General features: G+C 44.3%; 2 protein-coding genes across 11 annotated transcripts in view; one reads left to right on the top strand and one right to left on the bottom strand.

The window, feature by feature from the left end:
* The first annotated feature begins 322 nt into the window (after positions 1-322).
* LOC129173839 (protein shisa-2) lies at positions 323-8,116 on the top strand. The gene is made up of 3 exons (XM_054765052.1): positions 323-571; positions 674-1,059; positions 5,604-8,116. The coding sequence occupies exons 2-3, from the start codon at positions 756-758 to the stop codon at positions 6,167-6,169; spliced, it is 870 nt and encodes a 289-aa protein (XP_054621027.1). The 5' UTR covers positions 323-571; positions 674-755; the 3' UTR covers positions 6,170-8,116.
* Positions 3,133-12,456, bottom strand: part of atp8a2 (ATPase phospholipid transporting 8A2) — a 47,444-nt gene continuing 38,120 nt past the window's right edge. For 7 of the 10 annotated variants that reach the window (XM_054765042.1, XM_054765044.1, XM_054765046.1 and 4 more), the window contains 2 exons: positions 11,513-11,601; positions 7,236-11,434 (listed from right to left, as the gene is read on the bottom strand). In XM_054765042.1, the coding sequence (XP_054621017.1) occupies positions 11,340-11,434; positions 11,513-11,601 (184 nt within the window). In that variant the 3' untranslated portion in view covers positions 7,236-11,339. Of the gene's footprint in view, positions 6,193-7,234; positions 11,435-11,512; positions 11,602-12,456 lie in introns of those variants that run through there. The other 3 variants (XR_008567311.1, XM_054765045.1, XM_054765043.1) reach the window with 2 other exon arrangements.

Here is a 12,456-nt window from a genome sequence, read left to right as displayed (position 1 = left end):
ACGTTGAAGATTGACGACGATTATTGGCATATATAGTTCGTCCACTAGATGACAGTGTTACCGAGTAATGTAGTCTTCCTAACATGAAGTCAGCTCAGTTATATCCCCCAAAGTTTTGCGAGACGAATTTAGATATTGCAATTGCATTCCAGTTGTACAAACAATATATTTCTACCAATTTTGTATTTGATGTTAATAAAGAGTCATGTGATTGTACCTGGACATCTGTCATTCCAGTGCATGTCTTCATTTGCATCACTTTCTACACGCCCCTCTGACGAAAAGTAGGACGTCCTGTTCGCCGTGCCAGCCTGACCCCAGACCCGGACCCGGTCCACTGGTTCACTTTTTTCGGTACTCTTTGAGCAAAATGCAAAGCGAGCCACTCAAGCTTGGAAGGCGGTGTGTGTGTGCAAGGCAGCCGGTCACAGGACTCCAGGACTGCAGCGGTGCTCACAGGGATCAGACCTGAGTGAGGACACTTGGAGGCTTTAAGGGGGGACTTCTGCTGTCTTTTCAGGACGGGATTTAACGTCGAAAGTTGGGAATTTATAGTGTCTGTGAGCAAAACGTGAGGATACGCATGTGGAGTCACTTTGGAGAGCATTACGCACAGGATTTCTCAAATGACAACTTTTAAATTCTTTACCAACACCTTTCTTCATTCCCACAGCTCCTATCATAGTTCGGGCGAATCCTAGCCGGCTTTTCACCCAGCTGGACCCCAGGGGAGTGACGCGTCTCTGTGCGCCAGAATGCGGGGTGCAGGACTCCCAAGGTCGGTCACCGTCATTGTGACTCTCCTCCTAGTCACCATGGACGTGAAGGCAAGCGGGGAGTACTGCCACGGCTGGCAGGACGCTCAGGGAGTGTGGAAGGAAGGCTTCCAGTGCCCGGAGAAGATAGACGGGGTGGACGCTATCATTTGCTGCGGGAAGTGTGAGCTGCGCTACTGCTGCTCGAGCACGGACGCACGGCTGGACCAGGGCAGCTGCGACAACGACAGGCAGGCCCTGGAACCTGGGACCGAGAGCAAGGAGACCAAGGACTCTGGTGCAGGTATGGTCTTTCGTCATGCACTCCTGCTGATAAATGATCATGCACACTGCAGTGGGTGAACAGAGACAAGCCAGAAAGGTGTAAAAAGTTGAGGATGTCGGTGAAAATAATCGCCATAGCAACAAAGTGTTGACACCACGAGTTGTTAGATGGCACATTTTGCATTTCCTATTCATTACACGCTCCACTTTTCCTTCCACGAAGTGTACACTATCGTCTTGTTGAGAGGAGCATCAGCTGCCTGCAGGTTGGCAGGAACAGCTGCACAGCGTGCACGCAAAAGGAAAAAAACACTTCAATAGTTGTAAAACTTTATAAATAGATGTGTTTGTTGAGGCTGGACTGGATGTTGGACAGCAGTAGATCACCCAAAGGTGCTGACAGATTGCTCACACGGTCACCTATCATTTTGGTAGAAGTTCCTCCCACTTACAGTACAGTGCTGCACTATGAATGGATCCGTATATCATGATAAAACATACATACCCCCTCTTCATTGACTCTCTAGCATTCATTGTAAGTCAAATTACAATCAAACATTAAATACTTCTCCTCATACAGTACACTATACTACAGAACTATTACTATTGCTATTTCTAGTAATAATGATGATATAAATGTGCAGAAAATACATAAATCAGTCTTTCCTAGCTTTTATTTTAACAGTTTGACACGTATGTCATCAAGACGACATATTAAAGTCAACCTTATTGAATAATTCTCTTTATGGAGCAAACTAGTTGAGAATACTACCGTTATTATGCTAAACAGTCTTTTACGACATGCAGGCGATTATTACGACATATTAAAGGGGTCGAGATTAAATTATTTTTAGACTCTCCTATGGCTCCAATTAAACATTGTTATACATGCTTTTAATTTGTAGGAATGATGCCTACAAATGAAAAGGACTAATATTAAATCTTTATTTTAAATATTAGTTCTTAAAATGGCTAACTACAATTAAATACTTGATAATGTGCTTTTCATGCATATAAAAATGCAACGCAAAGTGCTTTAAAGAGTTAAAAATAATTTAAAAACCTTTTTATTGTGATAATAAAAAGTCCTAATATTGGGTAGTACTGTAATTAAAACTGAATGTCCTGAATATGAATGCAAAAAATGCAGGTTAATGAGAACAAATGCTCTGTTATACAATATTTGACTGTCATTACATTAACGCAAGGGTATCCAAAGTCCGGCCCGGGGGCCATATATAGCCTTCAACTCATTTTTTAATGGTCCTCAGCATGATCTAGAAATAAATTGCACAAGAGGTTAAAGATAAACATGAATACATATGGATCCATGTTTATTGTTTTACATTAATGGAGCACATGAGCGTTCTGCTTCATTTATCTGTCATTCCAAGAAGACCATCACGTCTTATCGCCGCTGTATACATTTCATTGAATGGCCCCCAGCCAAAGAAACATTTTCTTTCTCATAAAAGGATCAGTTGCATTTTCGCCATTTTCATGTGCTTTGCAGGCTATTAATCACTCAAGGATACACACAGAGCAGCTTTGATGGCTGGCAGGCAGGCTGGACGTTATTAATGTGCTACGCCATGAAGAAACATGTGGCGTTCAGGGAACAGGAGAATGCCCCAAAGGGGGTAAGAGACCCCAAAGCAGAGCTTGTGCTTGGACAGAATGGAGTAGCGACAGGTGTGGAAGAAGTGCTGCAAACATGACATTTGTACAGTCAACTACTGTCGCACACCTTGGATCAGACTACTTTTTATCACCCGTGACGTGGATTTTAACCTTATAAAAAGAGTGGAAAATTCCCCTCGTGGTTCCAGCATCTGTGGGTGCTTAGCAGACAAAAACAACTTTCAGATTAGGAGATTAGAGGTAAATGTTTATAAAGGCCTGAAGTGGTTAGATGGCAATTCTAATGTTTAGAGAACTTTTTTGCTGCAGCTACTAAGCTAACTACAAATGCATGGTCGAAGACAGCCACAATGTATCCCAGTGGGTATCCTGCCACTTGTTTATGATGCTGTACAATCATAGTCAAATGTTTAGACACAGTTGGTCATGCTACTGAATGAAAAAGTGTCTCCAAACCTTTCACTGGTACTGTGTATGGTCCGTAAGTTGTTCCAGTAATGTACAAAACACGTTCAACTCAGAAATTGAAGAGAGACATCGCAAGTACTGCTACAGACACACCAAATTTGAATGTGATGCAAATAAACTTGTGAGCAGTGTTCTGTGCATTCAAAAACACGAAGTCAAACTATGACTCCAGTGGATGCCGGGGTGATACTATTTCACCGTCTTTAACTAAATGAAACAGTAAAGGTAGTTTGGGCTGGTTTTTTTTTGTTTGTTTGTTTTTTATACATGACAACAGTGTCCTGGAGCCTGCAAACGCAAACATGTGAAAAGAAATTTAAAAAATAAAGTTCTAAACTGTCGCAATGTAAATGCTGTAATCAAGCGCTTATTCAGCTGGAGACGATGGAAGCAGGCGATCATTGGAGAGATGTGAAAACTCAGCATATACAACAGGTTCAAATAAAACCACATTGCCATTTATTAACCAGTACATTACACAACAAAACAGCCACAACAGAACCAATGTTGTAATAGCAGTAAGGCCTTAACAGAGGCATTAATAGAGTTGATTGTAAACATAAGGACAACGGGTGTAGCATGTACGACTCACACCAACAAGCTGAGTAGCAACATTTTAAAGCGCATGCAAAGCTGGATAAAACTGCTTGATGCTGACCAATCAAGATACCTCAAACGCAGCTCCTGCCAGCTTTTAGATTTAATAAAAACATCAGGACACTTTTTTTTTTTTACTCAAAGCTAATTAGAAACAACAGAGGTTATTCGCTTTTGGAGATAGATTAATTAAAAAGAGACGTTTATTGAAGCGTTTGCGGTGTGTAACAATGGCAGACAACCCTAACCCCCATCCCATGGCAGAACACGCCATTGTTGTAGTTTGTGCAGTGAAAGTGTACAAAAGTGTGACATGACTCACCAAAGTATTCATCCACATCTGAAATGTGGCGTACTCCGGGAGGACAAACAGCTGGCATGCAGCGTGGCACTGCCAGCTAGTGGCCTGGCATGCACATTACAGCGAGGTTGTCGATCAGATATTTCAAATAGCAATGGAGTAACTTGGTTGCAACTGTTTTTATTGCAATTACTAATCAAATACAACATGCATGGGAGTGGGAGGGGAAGCAGGGCGGTTGACGCCATATAAGTGCAGGAAAAGAGGCCAGTCGACTCCCTCCCCATACCCCCCAGGGACATTACCTCTTCTATGTGCAGCCTTGTAGAAAGAGTTCCTGTGAGAAGCTGTTTATTGGAAGAGGGTGTAGGCCAGGATACGTTAGAAGCTGACACCTCTGCTGGCTTGGTGTCACCTGCCCGGGCCTCCTCATGCATGCTCAGTCAGTCTGTAGAAGTCTCTGACGCTGTAATCTCCTCTAATACCCTGTTGCTTTTGATGAGCAAAAAAAGGAGTTTCTCAAGGCTGAAAGAGCGTGCAGACAAAAGGAAACTGGAGCCAGTTGCCATCTCTGGCTGTTTGGCATACAGTTACACCTCATAACACACACAGGGCACACGGAGAATGGAAAAGAACTGCAGCCCGTGGGGGGCCATAAAACCAACCGCTTGTAACACGGACGTTATTGTGCTGGCGAGGTGTGAACAGGACTCTTTCTGCACTCTTTTCACCAGCTTTGCCACAACACTCGGAGCAAAAAAAGAACTTTCCGAAAGCCAGCGTAAAGATTTCCTTTATCCATTTGCAACATTACAGACTCTCCGCCGTGCGCCTCTGCGAGCTGGCAAATGATACATTACCATTGGCTGTTTGAAATCTAACAGTCAGCCAGACGGGATGGGCTTTGATTTTCTTCTTTTCTTTAGGCAGAAGCCAAGTTGTAAGTCTGGCCAAGAATAACTGCCTCAAGAATGTCCAACACATAACCTGACTCATGCAACGGCTGGCCACTTCATTGGGTACACTCACTTTTGAGGTATTCATTGCAGAAATAGGTCATTTTAATGGATGCCCTGCATCATACGGAGAGCTGTTTCTAATATCTTGCACCTTTTGTTTCGCTATTATGTAAGGTAAACAATGATAAAACATGACTAACTACACAAAATAATACCATATTACACATGACATGTTACTTTTAATGCTAAGCTGTAAGCATTGTTAAAGGCAGATGTATTAGGTCTGATAAATACATTTCCTTGCTACACAGGACCTATCTAGTTCAGAAAAAATAAAAAATAAAAAATAAAAAAAAAGAGGGTCCTCACCTTTGAAACCTAATGTTCCCTCAAACTGATGAGAACCTGACACACCCAGCAGGGTTCTAGAGGATTAGGGGAGATCAAAACAAAGTTGATAAGTGCTAATGAGGCTCTCAGGCTGGCTCCCTGGGGACCAAATCCTGGAGCACCTTTCATTCTTTTCTGGTTTCTGTGTCCCTGTCTCAGCCAATCAGGACAGGCAAAACTTTGATGTCTCTGTGTCCTCCTCCACAGTGCCCATTTACGTGCCCTTCCTTATCGTGGGCTCCGTCTTCGTGGCCTTCATCCTGGTGGGCTCCGTGGTGGCCATGTGCTGCTGCCGCTGCCTCCGACCCAAGCAGGAGTTGGCGTCCGTGAGCGGCGCCTCGGGGGGTGCAGCCGGCGGGGGCCGCCTCCTGGAGACCATCCCCATGATGTCTAACACCTCCAGGGGCTCGTCGTCCCGTCAGTCCAGCACCGCCACATCGTCCAGCTCCTCCGCCCCCGCCGGCAACCCCCGCCCCGGACCTCCTCTGGTGCGGGCCCAGGCCTCATGCTGCTTGCCGCCCGATGCCAGCGTCTTCGTCAACATGCCCACCAACTTCTCTGTACTCAACTGCCAGCAGGCCACGCAGATCATGCCCCACCAGGGACAATTCCTGCACCCACAGTACATCGGGTACGCCCACCCCGTGTCCCCGGCTCCCACCTTCATAGACCCCACGCAAGGCGGGTACAGGCCCCTCCAGTCCCCTTGCCCTCCTCAAGCTGGAGGCTCCAGTGTTGCCAGTGAGCAGAAATACCCTCCAGTGACTGTGTGATGGGCAGCGAGGCAGCCTGAGACCTTTTTGTGGACAAATGTGGCATCTGTTAGATGTCATGTTGCAAGGGTGCTGAATTAAGAAAATACTTGCAAGTATGAAAGTTTGAACAATGACTGGATGATTCATAGCCGTAAGCACATGCTGCGCTTACAGGCGATGTGCACATATGCACTCGAGAACATTTGTGTGGTGAAAGTGTGTATGTGTGTGTTTGTGTGTGTGTGTGTGTGTGTGTGTGTGTGTGAGAGAGAGGTGAAGTGTTAAGTGCGTTAAGGGGATGTGGTCCAGTGAGTGATGGCAAACGCAGGTGGCGCCATGTTGAAATCTCCCTGCAGACTATTTAAACTCTAATGAAGTGAGCACAGGACATGGTCTGTGACACTCCGCCTACTAGCCCCCGCTGCTGCCACCCACAAAAAAAAACATACAGTAGAGAGTCTCACACTCACACACACACAGACAGAAGGCCAAATATGTCATCACAGAGGAACACTCCTGGTGGTTTGAAAAAAAAAATGGTGTCCAGTGTCACATCCACACGGAAACGGATCACTTGGTGACCTACACGTGACACACCAAAACCATCAAAGAAGAAAGAACACATGCGCACACGGTCCCCCATCTTCTGCTTGTCTAGACTAACGCTGAAGAGGAATTACTTCTGGGAGTCACGTTGGAGTATAAGACATCAAATATCTGGAAAATGTTGTGTCATGCCAGTGGACAGTCAGACATTATGTTAGCTTTTTGACAGCAGTACACAACTGCACATTTCTGGTCACGTGACGGTGACATCATCGATTTCAGAAGTAGGAGTCAGACTTTCCCACTCTGGACACCGTTTTCAAAACAGACCGTTCAGGCACCCAGAGCGCCGCTGCCGTGTGGATGAAAGATTACGGACAGAACGGAAACACCGCCCACTGCCTACTTCTCACCCCTCCTGGGAGGACGGGGTGGCGGGGTTGGGGGGTGTTACTGTATTTAATACTTGCACAGTTGAGTGCTGACAGACGAGCAGCCCCCGTCACCATTTCCTTCAAAATAAAAGCATATACAGAAGAGAATGTTAAATGGATGCAGGAGTGATAAAAATAAAAAAATAAAAATTTCAAGGCAGCTTCAGTTTCTTATTTTCATAAGCATAAAAGCTGCATATAATAGTATTTGTATTTGAATATTCTCATTCATCCAGGTCATTGAATCCATCGCAAGTGAACTGTTCAGGTCCAGGTTCAGTTTCAAGTGTCAGAGGTGCCACAATAGTGTACTGCAACTGTGTTGCATTGATGCTGGAATTTTGACTGTTTAAAAGTACTTCTGGTCAGCCCTGCTAGAACACTCCCTTTTGTGCGTGTGTAGCTTTAATGAGCTGATTTTGTCCAATAGTGTGTCTCTCCAAGAAGCGCTATTGTGCACGTTGTCCATATTTTACATGTACACTCTAACACGTGTCCAACGGAGTAGAGACAAACGTAACATAACTATGTGAGCTACTGTGAGCTACAGTGTTAACATTACACATTTAGCGGCAACATCATGCTAGTTTAGCTATTCACTGACGAAAAACTAAATACAGGAATCCCTCGTTTATTGTGGTTAATTGGTTCCAGACTTGACTGCGATATTTAGCGTAGTTTTGGCATAGGAAACATGTTTACGATCTTCTGAATGCGTTGTATGACGTTATTAAAGCTATGTAGACATGAAATAACACCCCTATAGTCCCCTTTACATTTGTATTACCCAATATCATGTATATGATCAGAAAATAAGCCATTTTACGTGGTCGGGAGGCAGAATCGGTGGCGGACAGTAAGTGACGTAGGGGGTTCAGAGTTGGGTTTTAGCTTGTTGTGGACTATGGCCGCAACAGTAACCCGGGTTATGATGCGATTTTGATTATTATTGTGCCTGTTGTGAGATCATTAAACCTGCAATAAAAGCCTGTTGTTCCGGCAATCAAGTCTGGCACTTGTCTCACAGAACAATTACTGACAGAGTGACTGATGTAGAATACTACATTCATAAGTTGAACGGTGGTTGTAATGGCTCATATTTGTATTTTACTTCATTTGACCATTTTTATGCTTGAAAATGCCTAATTTGGGCAAAAACTATTTACAATTTGCTTACATATGCATTTTATTTGACGAATAGGCCGTAGTCAACCACAAAACAGCGGGATTTATTCATTAATTTTGGAAAAAACCACGATAGAGTGAAGGAGCCATGTTCGAACCGTGATGTAGTGAGGGACTGCCCGCATCTCATCAAATCTACAGATCCCATGTTTTATTTTAGAAAATGAAAATGGGCGCTTCTTTCAAAAGTAGAGCACACAAGTGAGGGAGGTGATAGGGTTTGATGCTCATAAGAGGCTGTAGGAACACTTATCACTGGTACATCATTCAAAAGCCACTTGGGCTCAGTAGGGGACCTTTGATAGGCGAGTATGTGCTGAGTAACAGCATGTACTCGGAAGAGGAAGGGCCTTGGTTCAGAGTTTTGCACGCACAGCTGTCTCATGTTGCTAATCTCCTTGAAAGAGCAATTACACACATTCACACACACAGCACAGACACACACTGTGCACGCTCACTATTAGCTGTCACATCAACACAACAACATGGAGGTGTGACGCTGGTAAGTAGCGCTTGGCAAGAACGGAGATGGATTCTCCATACTGCACGTCCAGGAAGGTGGGTGGGAAAGGCATCTCTACTTGGACTCCTGAGTCCCAGGGACTGGGGGGAGTGTATTAATCCTAAAGGTCTGCGTCAGGAAAAGGAGCGTGGGAGAAGAGGGATTTTGAAACAGAGGAAGTTTGGAAGTCAAGCAGTTCAGACTGTGTGAAAAAGTTGCTCAAAATGTTGGCGTTTAGACCATGTTAGACTTCACTTCAGCCTTTTACTTTTTCTTGCCCCCCCCAAACACCTCTAAAATACTGTCTACAAGTAATACTGTGTACACAATTATTAGGCAAGTCAGTATTTTGACCATGTTGTCATTTTTAGGCATATTTTCCAACCCCAAGCTGAATAAACCTGAATGCCTATTGGGTTTACGCATACCAGGTGAGGGAGGGTGTGGCCTTAGGAGACCAACACCCTTTATTAGGTGTGTACAATTATCAGGCAGCTTCTTTTCCTCTGGCAAAATGGGCCAGAAAAGAGATTTAACAGACTCTGAAAAGTCAAGAACTGTAGAAGATCTTCCATAGGGATGCAGCACGCTTGGAGCTGCCGTTATATTAGGGTGTGACCACAAAACCATTAAACGTTTTCTTGCAAGTGCACACAAGGGTCGCAAAAAACGTGTTGAGAAAAAAACATGCAAATTAACTGCCAAATATTTGAGAAAAAGCAAACGTGAAGCCCCCAGGAACACATTATCCTCCAATGCTGTCATATTCCAGAGCTGCAATCTACCTGGAGTGTTCAGCGCTCAGAGCCCCCACCACCACCGCACAAGACACACAAGTTGAAAGGCTAGGACTTGGCCAAGACATATCTGAAGACAGACTTTTCAAAGGTTTTATGGACTTGAAATGAGTGACTCTTTTTGGACCAGAGGGATGGGCCCGTGGCTGAAAGCTCCACTCCAACTCAGACGCCAGCAAGGTGGAGAGGCAGTACAGGTAAAGGCTGGAACTATTAAAAGATGAGCTTGTTGGGCCTTTTCAGGTTGAAGATGGAGTCCAACTCAACTCCCAAACCTGCTGCCACTTTGAGCTACCTCAATTGCTAACGACCGCAAGTTTATGAATGTAAATAAATGGAATTTACAATTAGGGTTCAATCATTTTGAAGCCAACTGTAAGTTATAAAAACAATAACACTGGTTAACTTCCTTTTACACTTGTATGAGAATCCCCCCCCAAAAATTACGACGGCAACAATGTGAAGACAAAATTAGACGTGTTTTTATGTCTTTACGTTTGAACTTATTTTTACACTAGTAAAATGTTAACAGTAAATAATAATAAATTGACCCTGGATTATTTCCGTTACTTTTACAGGCAGAAATGCCCCCAAAAAGAAACTTTGACCAGGTTGTAATGTATATGAAACTACATGTTCATTTAAAAAAATGAAGTCAAACGCTCACAAGAATTTAGCATGAAGTCATAGAAAACTAGCAAGATTTCCTAGAAAAATATGCATTGTGCTGTGTGCAAGGCTCTGCAACCACGCTAAAAAGAACCAAAACATGTGCGCTTTCCACGACTAACAATTGCTTTTTGTGGGAAACGCTACTTAACGGCGTGGAGAGTATGCGCCTTCCAGCCAGGAGACGGCAGAGACGTTGGGATTGATTAGATTTAATGATTAGGATGACTTGGATGGACAATCCCCTCTTACAAGCTTTCAGTCTTGGCATTCCAGAAGAAGCAGAAAGAAAGAAAGAGCGAGAAACAGACAGAACCGTTGACTCACAACAGAACACGCAGACAAACAAAACCAAAAAAAAACACACCACAAGAAGCCGGCGTCTCCATGCGGAATCCCTTCTGTTTAGATGCATTGTAGATCTAGTTCAAGTAGAATGTTCCCTCTAGGACACGAGTACAAAAACATGAAGCATTCATCATGAAAAAAAAAAAAAAGAAAAAGTCCAGTCGTAGAAATTGGAGATGGAGAGATAGGAAGTGAGGAGATAAGGAAGGATGCTGTAGTGCAGTAAGGGAGGGTGGGTTTTTTGGGGCAGGGGGGTCGGTTCTGCCTCAGTAGCATCCCTGTGGTGTTTGGCAGCGAGGCTCGGCTCTTTTCCCGCTCTGAGGAATTCATCCGTGTGTGTTTATTTGGACGTCCTCTGCTCTCTGATGTCGGCATGCGATGAGTGAGGAGCAAAAGAAAAACACCTCATGGAAAAAGAGGGAACTGTGGGGGGACACACACACACACACACACACACACACACACACACACACACACAGGAAAGACGCAGCAGCAGCATGAATGAATCCAACCCAGGCTGAGGTTGATTAACAGTCTCTGAGTTCGACTCGTCATGCCTAGCGTGGGTAGGACTGACGTTTGAAGTTTCTTCCCCATCGTCTCAATCGAGTTAGCCTCCAAAAAGAACAAGTCCAGGTCCCAGTAAGGCCACAGCTATGAGGGATCCACTCACCGTCTTGACAACTCGGTCGGGGGCGGGGGCGTGGCTAGATGCTGGGCCGCTGGCGGGTGGTGTCGTAGGAGCGCACGACCTGGGATTGGGACACCACGCCGTGCTCCTCCTGGGAGAAGGCGTAGCCATCTGCAGGAGGGAAGGACACACGTCATGTCAGCAACAACGGGATGTTCTTTAGGACTGAAGACCGGCTCAGGGACTCACGTGTCACGGTCTGCTGCACAGAGTTGGAGCGTCCGAGGCTGGAGGCCGTCTTCCTAACTCTTGTCAGAAGATGGGCACGTTCGTTTAGACTGCAGAGGAGGACAGAAGACTATTGCTCCACGCAAACAGGAAACTAACACGACTTTGACTCTCGCTATTGACGTCAACTAAATCAACAAGGACTATTTATCGATGCTCGAGTTGGACAACTTTTTAGCACACCATCAACGGCAGTGTTATCCATACTTTCATTTGTTTGCGGTGGGCGGCCACCAAGAGTAGATTTGCTGCCACCCGTTTGCCCTGGCTCACAAACACTTAACACACCTGGTCTGCCAGGGAATAAGAAGATGGAGCAGGAGGGATCCGTGTTGCAATATTTAATGACTATTCAGACCCTATCGATACTCTTTTCAAACAGCAACTAGAGACAAATCTACTGAAGAAACTTTTGCAGACTGACAAAAAAAACGCGTTGCTCTTCTCAACGAGCAGCGGGTGCTGCTGTGGGCAGTTGTTTCTCATTAAAAAAAAAAAACGTTTTTCTGGAATATTTCAACTTTGCTACTCAGACATTTTCCCCTCAAGTTTATACTCGTAAAATGACAACTTTTCTTGTTAGATTACAGCTTTTGTCAAGGTTTTGAATTTAATCTTGTAAAATTACCACAATTTTGTCATGTTTGCTGTTGTGTTTTTTTTTGTTTTTTTTTTAGTTTTGTTAAATTATGTTTAGAATGTGCCACAGGCCAATGAAAAAACAGCCATAGATGCAAATGGGCCCTGCGCCGCACTTTGGACACACCTGGTCTGAAAGCACTGATAGGCAGCTCCATCTTGTTTGTGACATTAAAAAAGTAAAAAGAATTTCAAATATTTTATATTTATGAACATTTGTTTTATTTTGCTTTTCACTTTTTTTAAACTCAGTTTTTGCAAATTGG

The sequence above is a fragment of the Dunckerocampus dactyliophorus genome, chromosome 21 (assembly GCF_027744805.1).
Source record: "Dunckerocampus dactyliophorus isolate RoL2022-P2 chromosome 21, RoL_Ddac_1.1, whole genome shotgun sequence".
NCBI classification, from domain to species: Eukaryota; Metazoa; Chordata; class Actinopteri; order Syngnathiformes; family Syngnathidae; genus Dunckerocampus; species Dunckerocampus dactyliophorus.
The sequence above is the reverse complement of the archived record's forward strand: the minus strand, read 5'-3'. Positions and strand labels throughout refer to the sequence as shown.

What these genes read in the sequence shown, in the direction of transcription:
- LOC129173839 (XM_054765052.1), top strand. Translation starts at nt 756, where the DNA reads ATGCGGGGTGCAGGACTCCCAAGGTCGGTCACCGTCATTGTGACTCTC. An exon ending in GACCAAGGACTCTGGTGCAG is followed by an intron (nt 1,060 to 5,603) that starts GTATGGTCTTTC and finishes CCTCCTCCACAG; the next exon opens with TGCCCATTTACGTGCCCTTC.